We start from the raw sequence: 26,918 nt of genomic DNA on the forward strand, positions 1-26,918 counted from the left end.
GACAATATTTAAAGATAACTATAAAATAGAAAATGGAGAATGATATACCAGTGCGGACTAGTATATCACCTGCACTGGTATAAAGCCCCAGTACTAAACATTGTAGTAAATCAGTAGTATTGAATGCTAGATTATACATCTGTAATCTGTACACAAATCAACAGATCCACAGTTAGGCACAGATATTCAAGACATAATTATTATAATTTGTTTTGCATTGCCACTTTCTTTGAAGCTCATTGATTTCAGTTGATTTGTTTTTGCCTTTATTTGTCAATGTTGTTATTTGTTTTTTGTTGATTCCAGCAAGACTAGCTGACAACAATGTTTTCAGCTAATGGGGTCCTTTAATATCAAAGAAATAAAGATATGCAGTATATGTAAATTGTACACAAGGTACAGTGCAGATAAAAACAACACTTTACAAATACAGGAGTAATATGTCACATATATACAGCTACTGTAGAAATCCACTATGCAGATATCCAGGTGCAGATTTATAAGTCATGATGTATATTGCTAGATAATTGTACAAGTGGAATATACTGGTTTGTATATGTTTTTTACATGTGTATGTATGAGTATAAGCTGAGCTATACATAGTGTTTGTATCCCTATCCAGCTATGGTGGAATCTGTTCTCACCAGTAAAGTTTTCCTATGTTGGTAGTTCTGAGGAAGAAACCATTTAGCTGCACTGGTATAAGGGAAGCAAATAACATTCTCATTTTAATTAAATGGGCTAACATTTTTTGTGTGACCACATTTTCTGCTCTCCCTCTGGGTTTAAATGGGTGCTGTTGGGACGGCCTGCTTTCTGCAGGTAAACAAGCATGTCATTAACATAGAAATAAAGCATTATGAAAATGCAATTTACAGCGGCCTCGCACCTTAAATATACTCCTGGTGTGTGATGCTAACCTGAGCGTTTAATACCCAGCATCTCCCTCACACACACACACACCCACAAACAAACACACACTCAGGCACACATGTACACGGATACATAATCTCACAAACAAGCAAACATGCATGCACGCACATACCAAACACACACACACACACACACACACACACACACTTTAGCATGCATGCGGACACACACACACACAGAAAAGCAAGCACACAAACAAAAATGTATTAGCGTATACATGGCGGCATAAACACAAACACACACATGCATGCACGCACGCACACACAACCAGAAGACACATACACACAAACAACCCCCAAAATTCTCTCTCACACACACACACACACACACACGCACATGCACACACACACTTCTCTCCTCTAAAGCTGAACTGTCATTAGAACCATAAACAATGGCCCTTCAGAACAAAACTCTCGCCTCTCCTGATGCCGGCCTTTGTGATCGGTTGCTGATTGTCATCAGTTGTGATTATTGCGCCTGATATATGCAGAGAATCCTGAGGGTGCTTAGAGCTATGTGTGGAAGACCATGTTCACTGTTGTGCTCCAACGACAGACTTGACAATTTCAACCTGAATGGAACAGTCATGCATTCAAATAATGCCAAGACAGTGTGTGAAGATGTATGCAGATGATGAGTCTCAATTCACTGCAAGTCTCTTTGGACATAACTGCTACATATAGTCTGCAAAATCGCTCATAAATATCAAGTAAAAATAAATAAACAGCAGGTTGATACCAAGCACAACAAAACAAAGTAGTCTAAACTAAAGATGAATTAAAGATAACAACCCGATGCCAATTGTGTTGAGTTTCCTAAAGAAGAGAACCCAAACAGAGACACAAAACAGAGCAGCAGTAACCCCTCTTCTCATGAGGAACCCAGTCCTCATGAGAATCTCCAGTGTGGTTGGGCTCTGGGTGAATCCAGCCTGGACGTTCCCACCTGCTGAAGGCGACCAGCCTAGGTGAATGTGCAGCTTCAGCTGCTCCCTGCGCTACTGCGAACGCGCAGGAAAAAGCAATTAGACCTGCGAAGACCATCCTATTTTCTACCAAAAGATGATGCAGAGATATATGCATGCACACACACTTTTCCGGACACACACACACACACACACACACACAGACTAGCCAGATGAACGAACACACGCACTAACCCAGTCCTATCTGCGTGTGCGCGAGCACACACACACAATATTTCCCAACACACTAGCAAACACACTATCCCACATGCACACAAAGGCATGAAGTATACTGAGTCCACACAATATCCTTAACACACACACACACACACACACACACAAAAAAGCACTATCCTAGCCAAACATACAAACCCAAACTATACTGAGCACACATATTATCCAAACACACACAAACATACTCTCCAAAAGACACCATCCCAGACACACAAACACACTCTTTCCAAAACACACTAATCCAAACACACATACACAATCTATTCCACCAATGATGACACATGCAAAAACACACACACATGGAAGAACACTAAAATGAACACACACACACACACACACACACACACTGTCGGACACACCCTGCAACCTAATTTATTCTGTATATATAGTTTCTCTTTATTATTTTTTATCTCTTTACCTTATTCAGCAATACAGACCTTGTACAACCCCAAACACACCAACAGTAAGACAAACACAAACAAAAATACAAGGTTTGATTTATACACAAACATTGATGCTTGATTTGATTAATATGTCCAGGACCAAACTCAGAATGTAAATTATCCTGTAAATATAAAAAAAACAGGATTTGATTATTTGGTCAATGTTTTAGCATGTGAGACCTAAGAAATCAACACATTGTGTCTTTATATCTTATCAACTCCTCATCAATCAATAAGCTGATGGTTCAATCATCTTCTGGTTGTTTGATGGCCTACCTAACGTGAGCTCTGTTCAGGCCTCGAGGAAATCTAAGAAGCACCCGATGCAACGTCCTAAATGTAATTAACATATGCTACCATTCTGTAAAGCCTGTGGTTGAGTTATGATAGGAAGCAGATAAAATAAGATTAATTCATCAAGTCCAAATGGGAAATTCATACCATCTTTAATTGAACTGTGATTGTTTTTAAGTAACATTGCGATTGTATTTAAGTCCCATAGAGCGTAATGGTTCCATACGCAAAATTTGCAATTTCAAGTTCGTTCCTGTGTTATTTGTTGAACAAACCCTCTGTTCCTACCTTCCCTGCTCTCCAACCCTGTCCAGAATTAACATGACATTTCTATTTGTTAACCTAGATTCATGTAGCCTAAAAATTAGCATATACAACAATAGAATGTGTTTCGAGGACATTCTAAAAAACTTGCAACGTCTCCTTGTGGCAGACAACAATAATAGAGAAACAACTTTGTGCGTTCTTCAGTTTTTTCATTTTGCTTTTGCGTTCCTACAAATTAGAAAAATAACTTTTCCACCATTGGTTTACTAAATAATTTACATCTGTGTTTTGTGAGTGAACACAAGCAATTGCTTGCTCTGAGTGCTTTCCCCTCCTGATTGCACCATGTCTGACTGAGCCTCATTTAAATCTAGGAAAAGTTCAAGTATCGATGGGTGAATATGTTTATAATTTCAGGTTTTCAGCGAAAGGGTACTTTCAACCCACAATGCATTGTTTTTTTTGTTCACTATGTATAGCTGGGTCGGATCACGTTTACACCTTAAGCCAACCGAACCAGAGTTCACTTGGAAGCGGAGCGAGCACCTCATTAGCAGTTAGTTTGGTGGGCATCAGAGTTCAAGTAAGTGTAAACCCCCTCAAATGAAGCATACTATCGCGGAGAAGCCTACAGAGTTCTAGAAAGTGTACCTTCCCCCCCAAAATGAACTATACTATCGGGGAGAACCCACCAGAGTTCTAGTAAGTGCAACCCCCCCCCCAAAAAAAAAACGAACCGTACCTTCGGGGAGAACCCTCCAGAGTTCTAAGAAGTAAACACCACCGCCCCCCCTCAATACACCTTAAACGAACCAAGCCAGAGTTCATTTGGATCGGAGCAAGAACCTCATTATCAGTTAGTTTGGTAGGCATCAGAGTTCTAGTAAGGGTAAACCTGCCTCCAGAGTTCTAGAAAGGAACTGTACCATCGGGGAGAACCATCCTGAATTCGCTTCAACAGCTCAGGTGTGAAAGAAACCGCAGTTTGATAGTGATACTTAAAGTTACATTTGGATATTGCTTATGCTAAATGGAGATAGGGTATAAGTTACATTGTAAGGTTATTTCTAATTGCTTTGTGATAATATTCTTTCTACATTGTGATTTGAGTTTGAGTTGTGGCTGGTTCAGACTACACGATTTCAGCCCGATTTTGCTCCCATTCGTTCGTCGCAGACAAATTTGCGAGTCGTACACGATTTTGAAAGGTCGGCGACAAGACGAGGTCTTGTAATGTGACATGCTTGCGATCTGCGATGTTTTCGTCTGCGACGTTCGAAAACCCCACGACGAAAGTTTGGCATGTCAGAATTTATTGGGGAATCGCATGACGTACCTATTGTTGACACGAGGGAACCCCACGAACAGCTGGAGCTCACGCGCAGTGTTTACCAACTGACTTCACTGCACTACGCTGAGTAGGGTAACTACTACAAAAATGAATACGATCAATAGCAAGAAGAAGAATGCTAATAAAGAAAACGAGAGAAAATGGAGCAACATAATGGAGACAACTTTGGTTGAAATGTGGCAGCAACTTTCGACGTGTCCACAAAGGAGTTCCACGATAGGGTGAAGGGATACAGCCTGGCGAGAAATAGCCGACGCCGTTGACCTACCCGGTATGTTTGGAGCCAACTGCTGTTGACGTGCTAATAGCTATCATAACCTTTCATAAACCTCAAACTGCTAGGTACCCGGGATCCATTGTTGACGCTCTGTTGCTAGGCTACGTTGTTGCTGCGCTTACTTTGTATCGCTCATGTCACGCGCAACGCAACTACTGTGAGGAGTTGCTGCATTGAGCAGATATAAAAACTACTGGAACCTTTATGACAAAAGTGTTAAAAAACATTTATGTCAGTTCTAAACCTTAGATTTTCTAAATATCTTACAAACGTGAATGATACAAAGTAGAGTGTATCGCACCCTCGAATCTTGTAGTTCGGCCAGTCTTTTACATGGGGATTTACTTTTAGTTACATTGTGATTGTCAATCAAAAGCACTGTTGGTTTCATAATCATTTTTTCTCTCTATTTACCATGAATTAAACAATTTTCTCAAATGTTTCTTATATTATAATGTGGTTCTACACCATTCCTTTGCAAAATGTTTTTTTCTGGTATAAATATTGAAGACATTGAAACAAACCACAGGCACAGGCATGTATATATTTTTAATCTTGGCAATCTTGGCCAAAATGTGTTTATTGTTATTTTGTTTTAAGTTACAATTACAGTAAACACAAACCAACTGGACCTCAGATGTCGCTGGTGACCCAGATGACAGAATCGTATAAAATATGGAAATAAGTCTTCTCTGGTGAGGGCACAATATTTCCCTGAAAGATATCTCCTAATTGCCCAATACCATTGTCAGCCCAAAGTTTGAAGCCCTTGTCTTTTGCCCCTGGAGGAAAATTGTAGTTTCCCCAAATGGGTGTGAACTGTGATAGCTTCAGGGAAATGCCAAACACAAATGGAGTAGGAAACAAATGGGTTTCAAATGAGGAGGTATGTTAGCTGATGATTCTGCTTCCATGGTCACCCATGAGAAGAATGAACTGGGCCTAAACCAGAAGGAGGTTGTCCAAAGCTGGCATGCCCAGTAGTACCATTTGAGATTGGGGAGTTCAACCCTCCCCAAGATGCGCAATCTCGCTCGTCTGTTACTCCATATGACATTTCTGAAGATTTTAGTCATATTTGGGAAGAAGTTAGTTTGTGGTGGAAGTGGTATACATTGAAATAAGTATAGGAATTTGGGTAGAACAATCATTTTAAGGATATTAACCCTGCCAATCATTAAAATGAGCATTGTTGTCCATCTGTTAATAAGGTTAGTCACTCCTGATATCACTTGGCTATAGTTAGTGGAAACAAGATCCTCTGTTGAATGAGTAATTTTGATCCCCAAATAAGTAAAACTTGATGTTTTTTTAAATGGGGTTTATATTGGGGGACAATTTATCTCTGATTGTTTAACAAAGAAGATATTTGACTTGGATTCATTCACTTTATATCCTGAAATTGACCCCAAAGTATTTATTAACCTAAGAAGATTTGGAATAGAGCACCTTAGGTGGTTCAGGAATAAAACAATGTCGTCCGTGATTAGTCCTATTTTATTCACCACAGTCCCTATCCTGATACCTGTCATACTGCTGTTTTGTCTAATTGCAATAGCGAGTGGCTCGATTGCTAATGCAAACAGAAGGGGTGAAAAGAGGGCACCCCTGTCTGGTCCCACGTTGAAGTTTGAAGGGCTGGGAGGTTACAAAGTTTGTCATGACTGAAGCGCTTGGGGAGGGATATAGCGTTTTCACACACTTACAGATGTAATCGCCAAGCCCAAATCGCAGAAGCACTTCAAAAAGATAATTATGTTCCACCCTATCGAACACTTTTTCAGTGTCAAGGGAGACTATTGCTGTGTCTGGGCTTCCCTCCTCACATTTATAATATTTAGTGGTCTTCGAATATTGTGGAAACCTAGACAACCTTTATTGAAACAGTTTTGGTCAGGGGCTATCAGAGAAGGAAGATGGTTTTCAAGACGTCTCGCAAACACCTTTGCTATAATCTTAGCATCTGAGTTTAAAGCGAAATAGGACGGTACGACCCACATTTTACGTGGGGTTTATATGGTTTTAAGATCAGTGTTATTAAAGCATTTGATAAGGAGGGTGGTAAATATTTGGCTTCAATTTATTCGACTAGCATATCAAAGAGTGGTGGCACAAGCATCGCCTTAAAGTGCTTGCAGATGTCTATGGGTAGTCCATCCGGACCTGATGCCTTCCCTCCGTTCATGTGGAACATCGCTTCAAACAGTTCCTCCTCTGTAATCGGAGAGTCTAACAACCTCTTTTACCTTTTTCTCTAAAGCTGGAATGGAGAGCTGGTCTAAAAAGGGGTGTAGGACATTAGTATCCTGAGACTCTGACATATAAAAGGTTCAGATAATATTTTTGAAAAGCTCTGATAATTTCTGTTGGATTCGCTGTTGTTCCGCTTTCAGTTACAATCTCAGTGATAGCCCTTTCATTTTGCAGTGTTTTAATCCTCCATGCTACTTACCCGCTGATTCTCCCTGATCATAGTATGTCTGCTTTAACCGAGTGATACTGTATAAGGCCTTACTTGCTGTAACAGCATCATATTTAGCCCTTAATTCTGAGAGCCTCTGTAGATTTTTTCTGTATTATTCACTGTGAGTTCACTTTCTAGATCTTTAATATCTCGGTTATGTTCAGTCATAAGTAGATGCGTATTTGTGGTGCTACTAGTATAAGAAATCAATTGACCTCTAATGTAGGCTTTAAAGGCGTCCCATCTAATAGATGCTGGGGTTTCATTTGTATTTATATCGAAGAATATCTCAATATGTCCTTCCACAAAGTTTTGACAATTCTGATCATGGAGCCATCTCGGGCTAAGCCTCCATACTGTTTGGCCCCTGGCATGTAAAGTAAGATGTAGAGGCTTTGATGAAAGCCTCTACCTCTGTTTGAGACAGGAGAGGTACCCGGTTTACCCTTTGGAAATTCTCATCTTTGCTGGAAACTGTAATCCAAACTCGATATCCAGAGTATGCAGTCAGGCTTTCACACCATCGAACCTCACCAAACCGCCATCTCCTCTGCTGCTGAATCTCCGCCTAAAGGTCTGGAAAAAACATCACACGATTCTCCACGTACTGTAGTGATTACTTCTTGCGATCCAGCGGAATTTCACGAGGATCGCCCGAGGAACAAGTTTAAGGTTCGGCTTGTTGGCATTAGTAGTGGCTGCTTTTGGAAGTCTGAAGGCTTGGTCGACGGATAGTGGAATCTGGAAATTTTCTGGACCAAGGAGTTCGGGTAACCACTCGTTGAGGAAGGATACCAAGTCACCTTTCTCTTTGTTTTCTGGTAAGCCCACCAGTCTCAAGTTCAGTCGGTGCTGACGGTTTTCCATGGTCTCCACTGACCTGGTGAGTGCTAGCCCCTTTCTTTGAGTCGATGCAGAGACGTTATCTAGGTTGTTCAATTGGTCCTCAGCTGAACTTATATGGGATTCTGCGCCACTTAGTCATTCAGAGATGGAGTCTAAGGCTTCTTGATCCCGTGACTCGAGGTGATAACTTCTTGGAGCTGAGCAGAGAAGTCTTTCCGAAGAGCGTGTATAGCTTCTAAAATTCCTTCATCCCCAGATTGGGTTATGGGAGCTTCAGCTAGCCCATGAGCTAACTCCAATTCGTCGTCTCTCTTCTTTTCTTTAGCTCTTGAACTGGGTTTACTCTACTTCATTTTGGATCATACTTATATCTTCCACTTTTATCACTTGAATACGACTTTTCTCAAAATTGAATGAACGGGTTTACATATATATTTTACCGGAGCACATGGGTTCAAAACGACAATGATGTTGATGTTGATAATGACGATAATGACAAGGTTGAGGTTGGGGATAATGAAGTGATCATGATGATGATCATGATGATAAAGTTGAGCAGTAGACAGAGAGGATGATGCAGTAGACAGAGAGGATGATGATGTTGATGATGATAATGACAGTTACAAGGTTTTCTGGGATGATTCTTGAAATAATTTTAGTCTGGGACATTTTAGAAATGAAGATGACGGACAACAATGTAGCTGATGTTGATGAAAATAAAGATAATGTTGATGAGGTTCACGAGAATGTTGATAATGATGAAGGTGACTAGACCACCCCATTGCGGTCCCTTAAGACCTCTTCCATCAGTGAGGTCTTGTGTTTTGGGGGTCGGTTTTTATTCAATGAGCTGGCCTTCCCTTGGCTGTCTGGGAATCTGGGTGTTTTGGATGTGAGTCAGCAGATTGCTGATCAAAGTTATTGAATCGTCAATCACTCGTGACCCGCAACACATTGGGAGTTTTGCTGGTAAAGGGGGGATCTCTGTAAAGGCCCGGAAACACCAATCCGACTGCCGATCATCGGCAGAAAAGGCAGTCGGACCGTTCAGTCGGATCCCGTGTCCCCGTCGCAGTCTAAAAAGTGAGAAGAACACTCCTGACCGACTACCGACTTCAGAACAGCATGCGTTGTCAGATCTCGGGCTTCAGTAAGTGGGTGAAGTCATGGATACAACAGCGAATTTAACTTGTGTTTCAATTGTGATCAATCACAATGATCAATAAAAATCATATAAATCATAGTGGCCTCATGTATCATTATCGCTCCAAAGTCTGCACACTAGCGTCATAGATGCTCCACCAATCAGATTTGTCAGACTGAATGATTTGGTCATGGCCGATTCAACATGTGGAATCAGCTGAATACAACACAGACCGGATGTCCAGAACACAGACGGCTTTGACGACGGCCAATCACGCAGAAAACAGACTCGTCTCACCGATCTCACCAGACTGTCCGACGTCCGATAATCTGGTTGGTGTGTCTGCGCCATAAAAGTCGGGCTCTATGGCCTGGGAACAGATGAGCAGGAGGTATGTTTACCCAGCTCTACAGGCTTTGATATGCAGATGAGGAGGAGGGGGGAGGGGGGAGGGGGAAGGGGGGGGGGGGGGGTAGTTTCAGTCAGTAGGAGAATGGCTGGATGGCCGCACGAAATGGGCTGAGCTTTGGGCTGAGGTGAGCACCGTCCCCAGGGACAGGGCAGAATGAGGGTTCACGTACAAAGGAAGGCTAACAGCCTATTGATTCTCCTTCTCTCCGACTGGCTTTGGATTGAATTGAGGGAGGAGAGAGAGATCGAGAGTGTATTTCTCCTTCACACTTAATCCTAACATGAGCTGTCGACAACAAAGGTCAGAGATGATCAAACAGGGATGCTGGGAGGGGAGAGAAGAGAGGGAAGGAGAGAAGAGAACATGGAAGTTGAGGAGAAAAAGAGTGGAGTAGAATAGAGGAGAGGGGAGGCTGGAGGAGAGGACGAGACTGCAAAGGAAAACATTTGTGTTGAATGTTTACTCTTTCAAATCACAATTTGTCACAAACACTGTTTTTGCCAACCCAAAAAGCTCCAGCAATACTAGCTACGATGTATTAAGAAGATAAATGCACCCATAAATCCCAAGCTAAATCAGGGCCGTTTTTTGTGTCGTTATTTTGTGCTGGATTTTTTCCATTCTTTTCACCCACAGTTCGTCTTCATCCTTCCAGTGTATTTTTTCCTGGATACCAATGCTGTTGAGCATCAGTCAGAGAGAAAGAGACATCTATATTAGTGTGCTACGAATGGACGTGCAGCAAATAGCATTAGAGTACGCCTCTGCCTTATCTAGGTCATGATATAACCAGCCCCCTCTCTCTCTGTGTTGTCCTCTTGTGGCTGGTGCCAAATGAAAGGAGTGGAATAATAAAGTGTTCAATAGAGATGTCAAAACAGTCTGGCAGCCTCGCATCCGTGTGAGATACGCCGCTTGATATCCAATGGCGCTTTTGTTTAGGGAGACGGAACAGAGGGAGCCGGCTGCGTCAGTACAGAGCCGTACCGTCATTCAGGAGCATTGGGGTTTTCCCTCTCTCTATTGCTCTCTCTCTCTTGCTCTCTCTCGCTATCTCTCACCCTCTCATCTCTCTTTTTTTCTCTCTCTCTCTTTCTCTCTTGGTCTCTCTCTCTCTCTCTCTCTCTCTCTCTCTGTCTCTCTCTCACACTCTCATCCTCTCTCTCTCTGGCTGTCTCTCTCTTCCCCTCCTCTCTCTCCCTCCATCACTCGCTCCTCTAGCTGTCTCTCAGACTGCTTTGATCACAGCACCCTTTGAAGCAGTGTTCCAAAACGAAAGCGAGGAGAAAGCAGAAGTCACCCAAAGTTCACGCCCAAAACTTGCCGCAAGTGCTTGCGAGCGCACGTCATCAGCATGACAACATGCGTCGTGGTAGCGGCAGAGACAGAAGACATAGATTGGATGCCAAAATATATTCACGGGAAGCCGATAGACACACACACAATTCCCCAGCTTCAGCAGCTGGGGACTTCTTATCTGCGATGCTACGCACAATGTCTTTGTAATATATATTATTCTCTAAATCTCTCTCTTGAGTGGTACCTCAATTATTGTGCTAAAGTGGGTAATGGAGTTTTCAGTTGTGGTTACTATGCGTGTGATTACCTGTTACCGTGTAAATAAAGTCTATACAAGTTTGAGTAGTACATGCTTGAGACTCAAATAGAGACACACACACAAACACACACACACACTGATAGACACACACATTTACAAACCACACAGGCATATGCACATAGACTCACACACACACATACACACACACACACAGACACACACACGCATATACATAAACAGGTGTGTTTACAAAGGCCCTTTGTCAACAACATAGCAGACCCTCAGCCAAAGATCAGCATCTATAGATGGAGTAACGTTGAATGCTGTGGGTTGAAGCAAAGCCTGGCTCAATTTAGGTCCAGCCTTAATTCCACAAACAAGTCTGGCCTCTGGATATGAGGCAGGAGGTTAGAGGCTTCAGAAAAAGCAAAACCATTAGCTGTGAAGCTAACAAATGGAGGGCATTAGCCAGATAGCCCCACAGTCTGTTAGTGCAGCTAATGGGAAACCAGGCCAAAGTCTATGTGGAGCATCTTCACCCGTTCTCCAACGCCTTCTTCATTCATCAGACAGAAAACTGGATCCCATTTAAAACAGCTAGCTGCCACCAATACCAGCAGAGGAAATGGAGAGAAGCATTTAAAAATAAAGGAAGCAAAGTATCATTTCATCAGGGTTATTATGAGAATTTTACTTGAGCGTTTTTAATGTTGCAATGCAACCTCTAGCATGAAAAATTGATGTAGATAAGAGCCGACTCGTGTTTTTCCCATCTCTTTCCCATCATTTTCATTAAAGGTGACCCACGGAGATACATCATGAGCAAACCTACCTCTAATATGTTTTACTTTCTCTTTTACATCGTTTTAAATAGAACTCTATCTTTAAGCCTTAAGAAAATCCTGAATATCTTCCAAACCTCTTATTGTATGAGTATTGTATTACGTTTTATACTATAGAGATAATTTTCCCTCTCTGAACTACTTTAATAGAGTCCACCAACGCAGGTTCGAACTGACCAGTGTGACTAACAGGGGCGATGATTCACAAATGTCAGATCTCTTTCTTGGAAGAGGAGGTCCATGACTGAATAGCAACTGTCTTAAGATGACAGAACTGGGGAGGAGAGGGAAGAGAGAGGAGGCAGGAAGAGGTGAAAGAGTGAAGAAAGAAGTAGAGGAGAGAGGAAAGAGATTAAGACATCAGTAGAGGGAGAAGAAGGGCGGAGAGAATCTGAAGAGAGGGAGGATGAGGAGAGAGAAGAAATGAGAATAGAGAAGGCAGGAGGAGATGCAGAATGGAAGTCAGTAAAATAGGAGACCCAGGAGAGAAATGATAAACACATCAACAAAGACTGACAGGGAAGAGGGGGAAACGGTGGAGAAGAGGCAGGAAATGAAAGGTGCAGCAGAGAATATAAAAAAAGATGAGAGAGGAATGAGATGAAGACATCAATCGCGATGGAAGAAGGAGAAAGGGAAGGGGGGAGAGAAAATTCTTTAGAGGAGGAAGAGAGAAGAGGGACAGGAAGGACATCAATATAGATGGACAGGGTGAAGGAGCAGGAGAAAGGGATGGAGAGGGGGGAGGACGAGGAGGTGCACGGTACAAATAGAGAAGAGGAGAAGAGGTGGGAGTTGAAAGGAAATGCAGATCGCCTGGATCATAAAGGAGTGATGGTTGGATGGAGCGCGAAGGGAGATAGAGAAGGGGAGGAGAGATGGAGGAGGGGTCGAGATGGAACTGGATTGAGATCTCAAGATTCAGAAGATAACTTTTAAGATTTTGTGGCGGGATTATTTTTTAACATTTCTCTCCCACTCTCTCTCTCCCCCTCTCTCTCTCTCTAATCTCTAAATTCTTTCATGTCCTCTTGCTCTTTCACTCCTTCCCTCAATAGCTTCGCCGCTCTCGTCTCACGGCAGCACTGGAGACGCCCGTCGGTCACTGCCTCGACTCCCCCGTTGCCCCGTCTCACCACACACACACACACGCAGTGCTCATGCTCCTCACCTCTGCAATAGCCGTCCGACTCCTCGTGCGCGGTGGTGCACACGCAGCGCCCCAGCGGGACCAGCCAGTCTCCGTCCGCCCCGCAGTACAGCTTGGGGGGTTCTCGCTCCTCGGCGTTCCGCACGCACGCGCCCAGGACCTCCACCAGTGACGAGGAGTCCAGCCGGGGAACGGTGTCGGGGAAAGCAGCCAGGTTACGCAGGGTGGAGGGGCAGCGCTTGTAAAACACCTGGAGGGGTTGGTGCAGTGAGGAGAAAACGAGGAAGCCAAAGAGCATGATGAGGTATGGCCAAAAACAATGAGTTATTTTGACCAAACAACAACTATTGGTTATTTGAGAAAACAGCAAATAAGTAAAATGGCATATAGTGTATAGTTATTCAAGCACAGCTCTATTTAGCTTCCAGGGCTTCACAGTTGAATGCATTTGACACTGGAGTGGTGCACCGCTGAAGTACAAAAGTCAAATTGGGCTGCTGCCCAATTCTCATACACAAAATAAGGATAAAAATAAGCTGCATCGACAATTGATACATCGATACAATATTTGAACTGCCGATGCCGGTGTTAGATTAGGTTATAGGGTCTCTGAATGAACCAAACAACTGTTTCTTAGCTGCTATCAAATACAGACACGATCACAAAAACAAGTATGATATACAACAACAACAACAATAATGACATACAGCCAAACCATAAAGGACAACCACAGCAAGATTCAACAGCAAAAACAATGAGGAGGAAACGCACATTTAAGTTTTTAAATAAACCATGTGACGTGGTGGTCAAAACCAGATTACGCAACTGCCCTTCATTTCCTTACTGATTGGGTCAAATTGGTATTGCATAAGCGATGTCTGCAAGCATAGCGTGAGGCATCATTTCTGATGGTGCTTCAGGGTTTACCTTAGTGTCTGGTTCCTCATAAAAATGAATACGCTTGTCCCTCAAACTTTGAAATCCTATGCTTGAGTTAGAATTTTTTATACATTTTTTGCTGTTGAATCACTAACAAAAAGCTGTATAACAGGGACATTCAGTAAAGTGAAAGGGGTCATTTATGAAGTACAAAATAAAACACAATAGCGATAATAATACAGGAATTCTAGAACATAACGAACAATTCAATTAAAAACATTAAATCTTGAGTTAACATTTAGAATTAGCAATCACAAGATACTTGATACAACAGAACAAACAAAGCTCATCCAGGTGATCCAGGCCAATGGAGGGGAGTTGCTGGACCTTTGACCTTCGGTACTGACCTTGACGGACACCAGGGCGATGCAGGCACCCACATCCTGGAAGGCCAGGTAGAAACCCTTCCGGGTCACGGGTCCGACCTCCCTGACCTCGGTGTTGAGACGGAGCACACGATCGCCCAGGTCTGTCTGAGTAAAGCTCTCGTCGGCCGCGATCGTGTCTACCTGTAAACACACACAGTCAAACCGCAGCAAAACTAATTTGCGGAGCACTTACTGGGCATAAACGTCAGGGCCACAAAGATGCATTTGAAAGTAAATAAGGAAGTAACAGATTAAGTGATTATATTCTATGTCAATATACTATTTTACTATTTGGTCTGTTAGCAGACGTTGGGAGTGACTCACAGTGAGTTCAGATACATGTCAGGATGGTTTAGTGGGCAGGGTAGTTTCATAGTTGTGGTTGACTCTCAGCCCAAAGGTTCTGGGTTCAAGCTCCTCCCCATACCTCTTCAAATACGTTTATCTGTCGCTTTGGATCAAAGGGTGTAAGGTGGCAACATGATGAAATAGTGTTCATAGTAAGGTATCAGGAGCAGGTAGCGGCTATGGCCTCTTGCTCATGGATGCCTACAGGTAGGGTGACAGCCATTGTGGATCGAACCTAAAGCCTTTTCAAAGGGAGTCAAAAGCCGAACCACTACATTCATCCCAATGCCGCCCTACCTTGGCGTAGTCTGCCGGTCTGAAGCGGGTGGCGGCGGGCAGCGGCTCATTGGTTTGCAGGTAGAATAGGTTGAAGGTCTCCTTACAGGTGCCAGCGACCCAGGGTATGGAGTTACAGTCCCTCAGCGTGAAGCGCAGCTCCACGTACACCTGGAGGCACGATGGAACAGAACACAAAAAACAATTCAAACTCATTTTTAATAGACACACACACACACACACTTATATACTTATATACCTGGACGATATATTAAATTCTGAATGTTATATGTTTTTTGTTTATTTATAATACTGTCCTTTGCTTTCTGCTGTGACATACATGGAAATGCGGAACAAATATAAATAAAAGGTCAGGTTAAAATGTAAAAAAACGTTTAACAAATAATAGGCAGGAAGTGTGACAGAGAGGTGAGAAGAGTTGGATGTTAAAAAAGGATGAGAGGAGGAAAGTTGAGTCAAAGAGAGGAGAAAGGTTTGTCAGAAGACCGCAGATTTGAAAAGATTCAGCATTGTGCATCACCAGACCTTCTGGGCTTCATGTCGCAGGATCCAGCCGGATCGCAACCAGTTGTTCTGGTTGGGCTCCATCACATGACACACCTGGAAAGTGTGGATTGGTCGGTTCTCCTCGTCCATCTCTGTGATGGCATCCCACTGGGCACATAACACATCCAAACAGAACCATCATAGAGAGAGAGAGAGAGAGAAAGAGAGAGAGATGGAAAAGCATTTTTAATTAATTTCAACATTCTGAATTGTTCATAGATCTTTTTTCCAATGATTATTTTGGCTAATTAAGCTTGTAAAATAAATTATTATTATCCTATTCCATTTAAAACATGTTGGAGAGAGAGAGAGAGAAGGAGAGAGGGAGAAATAGAGAGAAAGAAATATACGGAGAGAGAGATGGAAAAGCAATCTCTGGTGCAGCGACCTGATGGAATAACCCACCAATGGGTGCTGGATGGGAAAATGAGTGCATGGGAGGGGAGGAAGGGAGGGAAGGGAGGAATTAGAGCGAATAGAAAATGGAAATATATCAGCGGTACAGTTTTCAGAGGAGGTTGATCGCACAAATAAATTAAACCTCATGCCTTTTATAATAAATATACAACCAACATCATTATTATGATTGGATTATATTGTTATTACTATATTAATCTTATGATGACAATGAGTTTTATATTGATTAAGATGATTATGATGATCTGACATAAAATTAAGCTTTTCGGACACCTATAGTATGACACAACTGTGGAGCTCTGTCTGGGCAGTGCTTTAGTTTGATGTCCTAGTCCCAAGAGATGTCCCAAGAGAAGGTTACGTTTCTCACACAGTAGTGATTAAACGCCACATGTGGGAAGCATTTCATTTTCAATATCGCTCATTGCAACAACACTCACACAAAACGACGTTACTAAAAAAGTATTGTAAAGTTGTCGTAGGTCGTAACCATGGGGATAACACAACCCCCTCCTTCCTAAAACTCTCCGCCCAAAACACCTTTTTTAAAATCTCATAGTATTCAATTGCAAGCTGGAAAAGGGGGTTCATCAACACCTTAAAACTAAACATTATAAAAAGCATTTAAATTTTGTAAAGAAATGAAAAACATTATAGGGCCAAAGTGATGTACCCCCGAACATAATAGTTACAATACAATAAATAAAATATCTACAACATATCATTTTGAAGTCAGTGTTAAAGTACAAAATAAATATACATAAATATACAACAGCTCAGGGTTTCAAAAATGTCTTTCCAAAAATGTCTCAATTGTGCAGTGTGTAGGATTTAGTGGCATCTAGCGGTGAGGTTGCAGATTGCAATCAACTGAATACCCCCCCCCCCCCCCAACACAAACACACACAAACACACACACACACACACACACACACACACACATACACACTCATACACCTCCCCACGCCCCTCCCTTCCCAACAACGTAAATAACTATGGCGGCCTGTACATTGCCAGTAGGAACTTCCAAAAGCATGTCATCGGTTACGACAGCATCTAGTAACCATTGGAAATTGATGAGGTTCATTTATAAATTTATAAATTGTACTTAGTTATTTAGTCTGTAAAAGTATAGGACATAGCTTACAAGTAAGATAGCGATATGATGAAAACTTTCAAACGCAACCTCCCTAGAGCCATCTGTTTGGGGCAACTCTAAAAACATGACACTGGCTCCATGGAAGAGGAACTGTTCCCTATATAGATGCAAAGGGCTCATTCTAGGTACCGAAACCAAAACAATTCTTATTCTCATGGGCTAATACACTAATTAAAACATTCTTATGAATATTGTACTCGATTTCTACCAAGTCCTGCCACTAAATCAACGTTTCGCCTTGAAGGAGGGTTTTAAAGGCAAACTCATATTTTGCTTCTCTGCTGTCATTAGGGAGCGCGCTCCAGAATTTGGGGGCCTTAACGCTTTAAGATGATGATGATTATGATGATGAGGATGATGATGATAATGACGATGCTGCTAATGTCTTAGCACAGCAAAGACATTAAGATCTCCCTCCAGTGTAATATGTGTCTTCCTGTGTTCTGTCAACCATCATTCCGTAGTGGTGCTATAGACGCCAGTAGACAGTGGAGTTACAGACCGCTTCTCTCGCGCTGGTAACAGACGTGGTTTGATCAGAGCCAGCAATAGCCTTTACGTTTACCAAGAAGCTTTTCCTTCTCCTGTCTCATCTTTCCCAGCCTCTCGGAGTCGTCTGATTGGTGGGAATTTACAGGCTCAGACTGAAGGGCCCTGCGAGGAATTTTGTAGGCGGAGACAGGTTTTCTGGAATAAAAGCTATATTTCCCATGAGTCCCTCTGCCTCCCTAAACTCTTAGAAGGGAGGGCTTTTGTTTTAAAGGCAACAATGAGGGAAAAAAAGAGGTTGTTATTTTGGGGAAAAACAGCTGGTTGCTGTTTTTCTGATTAGGCAATGTGTCTGTACTGGCTGCTATAGAGACGTCATAAGTGGTTTACCTAGATTTATCAAGTGTGTACCTGTAACTAAAGCTGCCTTATTAAGAGACCAGTAAGTAGCCAGAGAACGGGAGAAGGAGCCGCTTAGATTCGTTTTGAAAGGTAAAGTATGGGCATGAACACAATCATGGACGCAGGCACTCATGCCCCCTAGGGCCTAGCACATACACACACACACACACACACACACACATTCTTATTTTTGTGGCATCAGCAGCACCTTCTTTACAAACACATAAACACACACACTTACTCTCTCAGTGAATGACACAAACAAACAACCACAAATGTTAGACACACAGACAATGAAAAGACACAAAAGACACCGTGCTGAAGGCCTTGGAGATCACAATCTCACACAAACACACACACACACTCCCACCCATGCACAGACAAAGACACACACACATCTACACGGTGAACATACTGACAATGTGACAGGAGAGTCATTTGGGCTAAACGTCTTAATTGTTTCCCAGCGTTGTGGAGCTCATTACGGGAAGGACCTGACCTTCAGAGCACACAGAGCTCCACCACCACTGCTGCCGTCCCAGGAGCACACTGGAACAAATGAAGAGGCGTGTGCTCTTAAATATGAATAATTAACTACACCTTAACCTTGAGCCCAGCCACGGAACTCCATTGATCTCTTCTTAATAAAGCGATCTCAATGAGGTATGTGACACCCGAGGGGCGCTGGGGGGAGGAGTCATTGTGTTTAAACCTTCACTTCCATGTCCCCCTAACCTCAACATTTCTGACGTTGATGGAAAGGCTGAATTTGCTTGATATATTCGTTCAAATTACGAATATTTACATACCATTGAAACGTATGGAATTGTCAATCCACCTATGGAATTGCACATTTTTACTTTGGCAAATATCTGCTATTCTTATTTATATATGTATTTAGTTTTCTATCATTGATATTCACACCTACTAGCGCCATGTATTGACGAGAATATAGAGAGTATACAAGTGAGTAAATACGTTTCTCATGAAGTATTCCTATATTCATATATTGTACACTTTAGTACTTCTGTATATATACTTCCTATTGTACACTAAATGTCTGCAATATCTTCAGTCTACATAAACGCCTCCTTGTACAAGGTATCCTAACCTCCTACCTGAACCTTAATGACATGCATATGAAAAATATCAGTGTAATTCTCTCTGAATCAAGGTGTGAGTTTGCCTTTGCAATGCTGGTCTTGTTGGCAGCAGCTGCAGAGTTCCCATCTTAATTTATCTGTAAACAGAGCTGAGGTAGCATCACTGCTATAACATACTGTAGGGACATTATGCATGCAAATGAGCCTCAATTGTGATTTGTCATCCTGGTGCCTGCCACAGGGTTCTTAAATACACTCTTAGGATGAACCACAGTTCACAGCCAAGAAATTTAACATCCAAACACCAGTCTGAAAGATGGGATGAGGTCTCAGCAGGCGACCGCAGACCTGCTGGTATCTGGGCTTACTGCTTAATGTCTTCACGCCTCATATATTACACCTCCTACAATACAGTCTTAGATAACAGAAAACAGCCTTCCCTCAACTACAAGGCTTTACTAAGATATCCAGCCCTGCTCAACGCCTACCCCTTGTTCAGCACCTGATTGCTTTTTGATATATATGTAGACTATCATCTGACGAGATTTCTGAAATCTTTTGTATGAAAAGAAAGTGAAGAATTGCCAAAACCTTTAAATCAGAGTGTGATGAGCACAGCACAATCACCACAACTCTGGGATAATTCTGCTTCCTCTGATTTGGAGCTGCCTTGTATCTCTCTCTAATTACAGTAATAGAGCTGCTCAAAGTCCATAATAGTCTTAACGGCTTAGCATAGCACGCTATCAGACGAACCCATGGGAGACTTTGTAAAACACACTTTCTTTTGGATAGAATCAAGGACAAATTGATTTGGATTGTTTTTCTGCTGGTTACCGTCTGTAGAATATTTCCCAGTGGCTTTGAACTCATCCCACTGCACAGACCCTGCAGATGTACCAGATTCTGCCCTGGTTTTCAGACATGTGTTAAAATACCTCTAAATGATGCAATACAGCTTTAAGTGACTTAAAGGGAACTGTCAAGCTTAGCAAGTCTTTAATTTAAGTGAGTTTTGCACGTCATCTGCGTGGTTTGTGTTTTGCAAATGACAGTGACATGCTTTCCATGGGCCAACATTTTCAGGCTTTATTTTGTGGAAACAGGGTTGTTGTTGCAGACCTTGATTTTCCCAACATGCATATGAAGCAGTACTCCCTTGTATCAGAAATCGCCAAGCACAGTTCCCCTTTAATATTTGATCTAATTTCAAAATTTAAGTTTGAAGCTGCAGACTGCACATTTAAAATCATGTCCAGCGAATCATTAACACTGCCTCACATCGGTGTTGTAAATTATTCACAACTATGAAAATCATAAAAAAAACACCAGGACAATAAACCCCAGAGAGCCAGAGAGTAACAGGCTCCTGTTAATTATCGGACTGTTTCCATGAAGACCAATGAAAAGGACATAAAACCTTGCCACTAAAGGATTTGGCCTGTTGTTAAGACCCCAGGTTAATTGTTTACATTGTCTATGTCAAAATGTAAATTACCCATGATTTTGTCCTCAATCAACAGATATCCATTATATCCCATGCGAGTGTTTAGCAGCTCCATTAGCGGTATCATTGTTTATCCAACCCAGGTAAGCACAGATGTACGGCCCTTTCTAGTTAGCTTTTTCAAATAGTGCCCACAAATGGAAAATTCCAAAGTAATATCTGTGTTCAGTTGTCACCATTCATTCTTTCATCTGTGAAGGTGAGCACTTGCAGTTACAATGCCCCTCAGGACTTAATTAAATGTTGCTCAGTATGCAGAATTATCCCAGTCGATAACGTACTCACTAGCTTCGCACAGAAATAATAAAATCTGTGAGAATACATGCAGCGTTTAAACACAGAATCAAAACTTACAGATTTGTTTGTTTGTGGGCACTATCGAGAAAGCAACCTAGCCAGGGCAGGATGATGGCGCCTACCTGAGTTGGATAAAACTAAAACACAGCTATGGGAGCTGCTTAAAACTACTTTGGAATATAATGGATGTCAACTGACGGCCAACAAAGGCATCCGAACACGTCCACACCCTAGGAGGTGAGTTTAACAAAATTCCAATTAGAGGCAATGTACCAATGAACCTGGGGTCTTAACAAACAAGCCAAATCCTTTAACAGCACTCCAAACCCTAACGACCAGCATCGCCAGCAACTCTGAGCTGGCCCATGGTCAGAGCAAGAGTGGGCTGTGCAGCGAGGAGCAGAGGAGGAACCGTGATGAGCGTATATGTGGATATCACGTCTATTATTAGATCACTGTGCTGACTACAACTCTGCTGAGAACTGCTGAAGCAGTGCTGTTGCTCAATATATGCCATAAGTACAACTTCACTGGCTGGCCAATCACTACGTTGGACTCTGATTGGCTCTGTCACCTTACTAGATCTGTTATTTCATTACTATGGCAACATCCATTTCAAGTCCAGTGGGCTCAAGCTCTTTATAGCTCTTTATAGAGTTGTTGAACTTAATTATGGGTTTCAGATAATACTTTAGTCTTTCCTTGTGGAAATAACCAAACAATTAAATTACATTTCATGAAATAATAAATAACGAACAAAATCCCTGCTAAGACAAACCAATGAAGCAACAAAGTGCAGTTGGGTGAAGGCAAAATAAAAGCAGTAAAAAGCAAATGTCTTTTACATTTTAAATGTCTTCTAAAAGCTGCCATGCGAGCAAGCTGCTCCCAGCCTGGCCCTGCCATATTTAGAGGGATGGCGATCAACAACTTTAGGGTGCAGTGAGCAAAAGCTGCCTCTCCACTTTTCTCCTAAAATACCGCGGGGACGCTTCCAAGACCAGCAGCAGAGGAACGCTGGGCTAATGCAGGGGGGGGGGGGGGGGGAATGGGAAAGCAGCTGGCAGACACAACACAGGGAGGCTAAAACGGTAGTGACACGTCTTCTCTTCAAGGGTTTCTTTAAAAGTCGAGCAGCAGAAGAATAAGTTGCAACTTTTGGATGATTGTTTGGATTGTTCTGGAACAGAAGAGCAAAGGAGCCTCCCACGGCTGCTGGCCTACAGCTTGACCTTCCACTGATGTTGCATCCCGTGTAACAGACCACCCACGATACATGGAGCGCCTTACATGTTTAAAACACAAGCACATTTCTGATCTACTATTACTATTTCTTTATTAAGGAGATACTTTTATCCATTTTAGCCCCTTACCCCTACACTTGCAGGTAGAGTTTAGGAGCACCTAGCTCATGGATGTACATTAGGTTAGGCTGTGGATATTGGGGATCAAACCCAGTTCCTTTTGGCCGGGAATTGACTTCCCTAAACTCAACAGAACCACTTAACTGAATTTGTACTGAATAATGAGACGGTTTGGGTGTTCCATACCAATGCAACTTGGCTGAGCATGTCGAGGGCGGAGAGTGTTTAAGTTAGTGCCAACATTACATACGGTAAAACTAATAATAATGTAATTTGAAAGCCTTTTGTTAATGAAGAACAACTCATAAACAAACATCCATTCAGTAGTGTGCGGTGACCCTAAATTTCAGTGGGGCAGAAACTACTGGCGTATGACCACACCCACAATTTATGTTTTTTTAATATGCAAATATAATACACATATAAGATTGTATTATATATATATATATACACATATAAGATTGTATTATATATATATATATATATATATATATATATATATATATATATATATATATATATACATATATATATATATATATATATACATATGCTTCACATCACTCACCCCCGTGGTCCATATATCCCCTTGTCCTGTGCGAAACACTTGCTCGAAAAGTAGACATGGGAAACAAAACACAGTGTTTCTCTCTGAGCAAACACATAGCCATTTTTTCTTTTCATACCATGCTCGGGAGAAAGTTATGTTGTAAGTTTCATCCCTATCCTTCGTTTGCTGGATAAGGTTTATTGTTTGGTCTGTCGGGGCCAAGGTGTTTGATTTCTAACTTCTCATCCATTTTAACCTCTCAAATGTTTTTTTTACCAGAAACTCAACACTGTTAATCACAGGTGCAACACTACTCGCCCCATCTGCATCTGTTATAGAAAAGACGACAGATACTGGCGGAATAATTTGAGTTAAAAACAAGAACAGTTCTAGAATATGACCATGGGGCAGACTACTTTAAGACCATGTAGGCATCTTTTTAGCGGATTGCAATTCTTATTGCAGCCTGCAGGGATATGATATAAAAAAACAGAGGAATGCGTCCCTGAGCTGCCCTGCCACATCATTGCTTGACACGTTAAACTCAACTAGTTCGCCACCATCATCCAAAATTTTATGGCAACCGACCAAAAATAATCGGAAAGCCTACAGAAACTATAGATAGTTAATGTGACAATCACATTATTAAAATTAGACGGAGCAATAATTTACTGCAGAAATCTTTTTTCAGGAGAATGCTTTTGCAAGTAGTAGTTTAGCGCCTGCATTCATTTATAAGACTTCATGTCAATGACGAATTAATGATTAAAAACCTTAATATACATTGATAGACATACATAGATGATTAATAACTGCCAAGTTAAAGGGCCCCTATTTGACGACCAGTTAACCAATAAAAAAATCCCAAAACGTCAAAATCAACCCCCCAGGGACATCACAAGTGGGAGTGTACACCCAGATTTATGATGGATATATAACTATACCAGTTATTATATATGGAAAGTTATTATAAAGTGTTACTGTATGTGCTATCATTCCATGCTAAGGGTAGATGCTAACATTACATGCTAACAGCTAACCTCTCCCATGATGATCCTGAAGAATTCTTTCTGGGGTTGTGTGTGCAGCTTTGTTTCGGTGATATCCAGTTATCTTTTCATAGCTTTTCCATGAGATCTAGAACCTTAAAACATCTTCCCATTTATTCCAAGGTATTTGACTTACCTTGATCACTTATAATTCATCAAGTGATAAAATGTTAAAAAATGGCTAGAAAAGATGGCATTCACAGAGCAGCAGAAGAAGAGCAGAACGCACACAGTAATGGTCAGAGATATCGTAACTAAATACTTACCCATGTATTCAGGGATTGACTTCATCGATAACATTACTGTGGGGATGATGGGCGTTGGTAATGTAGTGGTTTAACTAAAAGCAATAGATTCAGAAACTTCCAACCTGCTTTTCCTTGAAGAGGTACTGGTTTCGATCCACAGAGTCCGCAGCATATCCCCCTAATGCAGGCCAGCCACGTAGCTGCTGCTTTTGAAAGATATCTGACTGTAATGACACTGTAATTATTGTGGATACAGAGATGTATTGTAGATGCATTTACTAAATAGAGCAAAATGAAAATTTCCAAAATGAAAAGTCCTGTGCTTCAAGATCCTTTGCTAAAACAACAGTGCAGCCGAAGTCATGGCCGTCCTGCTGGGTAGACGGCTCTGCCACGCAGACACTCTACTGTCATTTACACAGTATAAATGTGAGGTTTCCACCGCCAAAGGGGCTCAGGGTTTCAATTAAAACAGAGCCATTTATCATCCGCAGACTTCCAAAACTAACACTCAGCAGAGAGGAGGATGAAGACGACAGAAAAGTTCAGCTCCTAGTCTTCATCATCAGAATGAATTATTGATTGAAGCAAAGCTGAGAGGTGTCATTTTGTTCTGTTGTTAATGTGGTTGTTGTTGCGTTTAACTTATACCAGTTAATGATCAGGATTTTCAGATTGACACAATTCACACTGGGCTTTGAACAGGCAGTTTGGATGAATGCTATAGGACTCTGTACATATATTTGAATCTGATTTTATTTTGCGGAATTAATAATCATCCAAGCGCCGGAGCCGTCGCTGCAGTATCAAATCTCGACTCAATTTAGACATTTTAAGATCATGGGAGAAGGGCTGTTGCACTCTTGTGCTTAAATATTCATACATATTCATAAGAAATTCATAAAACAAATAAGTTATTTCCCCTCAGACATGGCCTGGGGAAAATGGGGTGCCAAATTAAAATGTGCTTTTTGTTTTCTTTCTCCATAGGAAGCCTGAGGCCAGGATCTGAGATTTACAATTCTCATAAATCAACAGACGAACAAACGTCTGGTGGACGGACACGCCCGGGCCCTGGGCTCTGCCCTGCCTTTAAAGTTATCACAAAGAAAAAGTTGCTTCACTCAAACTCCACCGGGGAGCTGAACAGAGAAAAACTGGGTTGGGTCATGTGTAATTTGAAATACACCAGCAGTAAAGAAAGCGTATACTTGTGGTACTCACTTCCTGTGTAACTGCAGTGGATTTCATTTTAATGTTGTACACACATATTCCTTTAAGGACACACAGGGCCAAGGACCAAACGGGGGATCCCAGAGGCCCAAAATCCTCCTAATTGGAACCACATTGGCTCCACATGCTCAATTAAGGTGTTAATTTTCCTGCGTGACTTTCTGTCTCTTTGACTTTTTAGCCACCTCTAGCTGATCTTGGGTTTGTATTAGGCAGAAGGATCAACACAGCACTGTTAGGCCACATTTAGACATGACAGGAGGGACATATTTGAGAGGAAGAGCAATATCTAAAATTATGAACTCTGAGGCAATTTAGGACAACGCAAAAAAGGATGTTTCTGTGGGTTTAAGGAAGTGAGTGCCGTAATTGTAACTTCTGAAAATGTAGTTTAGAAAATTATCATCCATCACTATTTAGGAATTAACGTGGCGTCCACATAGAATCAACTGACAGAGAGACCAGTTGTTCAGAATTGGTTCAGAGTGGTGATTACAGGTTGAGTGTATTCATGTTCACTAAAAGAAAATCATTCTGACTTGGTTAAGGCAATAAGTAGATTAACTATTTGTTACTTAAACACTGTAGGGGCCCTATCTTGCACCCAGCGCAATTGACCATCTACACCGACGCATGTATCGTTGCTAGTTTGCCTCCGGCGCAAAGCTGATTTCCCCCCGCAGCAAACTCACGCCACTACACTTGGCATGTCGGCGAAAAGCAGAGGTGTGTTCCGCCGCAAATTATACATGGTGCTATCTTACTGATAGATTTTGCAATTACGCCAATGACCGAATAAATCCTGGTCTAAGAGCCCTAGTGGATAGCACAGTTGGTGTTGCTATTTTGACGTGCCTAGGCAGGTTGGAAATGTAACATAAGCTGCCACACACGTAGGGCTATACACAGCACAAACATGCAAACATGCCGAGTTCCCCCCGCCGGAGCTGCTCGTCGGCTGGTCCACAAAATCTTCAAAAAAAAAAATCCAAATCTGATTGGAGGGGAGTGGGGAAGTGGGAGGTAATATTCAACTGTGCCCCCTCGCTCGTTTGGTAACTGTAGGCGGGGTACTTTCAGAAATGCATATCTCAATCAAAAAATCATGTACGGAATTCTTTCAAAGTTTATATGCGTGTGGGAGCACCAGAGACACAAAAAAAAACACCCCAAATCATAATACGGATAATACGCATAATACAGTCCATGGCAATGTATATATTATGAACACAAGTCGATAACGATAATGTATACAATGCTGGTCGCAAAGAATGTTTGTTAATGTATTGCCGCATATCATAACATAGACCCACAGTTAGGGTTAGACACAGGACTGCATATCATATATGGTTAAATTCTCTTTGCCAAAATTTACATGATGACTCAGTGTTTCTGAAGTTGTAGAATAAAACGTTATTCCATG

The 26,918-nt window shown here is 41.8% G+C and overlaps 1 protein-coding gene across 1 annotated transcript in view; it reads right to left on the minus strand.

Moving 5' to 3' along the window:
* LOC307076356 (ephrin type-A receptor 6-like) overlaps positions 1-15,767 on the minus strand; it is a gene marked incomplete at both ends in the record, with an annotated part of 51,975 nt that extends 36,208 nt beyond the window's left edge. Inside the window, 4 exons of the mRNA XM_079737319.1 lie at positions 13,201-13,429; positions 14,466-14,627; positions 15,132-15,281; positions 15,657-15,767. Coding sequence (XP_079593445.1) covers positions 13,201-13,429; positions 14,466-14,627; positions 15,132-15,281; positions 15,657-15,767 — 652 coding nt within the window. The remainder of the gene's footprint in view (positions 1-13,200; positions 13,430-14,465; positions 14,628-15,131; positions 15,282-15,656) is intronic.
* Positions 15,768-26,918: the final 11,151 nt, after the last annotated feature.

The sequence above is a fragment of the Pollachius pollachius genome, assembly GCF_949987615.1.
Source record: "Pollachius pollachius genome assembly, chromosome: 5".
In the NCBI taxonomy this organism is placed as follows: Eukaryota; Metazoa; Chordata; class Actinopteri; order Gadiformes; family Gadidae; genus Pollachius; species Pollachius pollachius.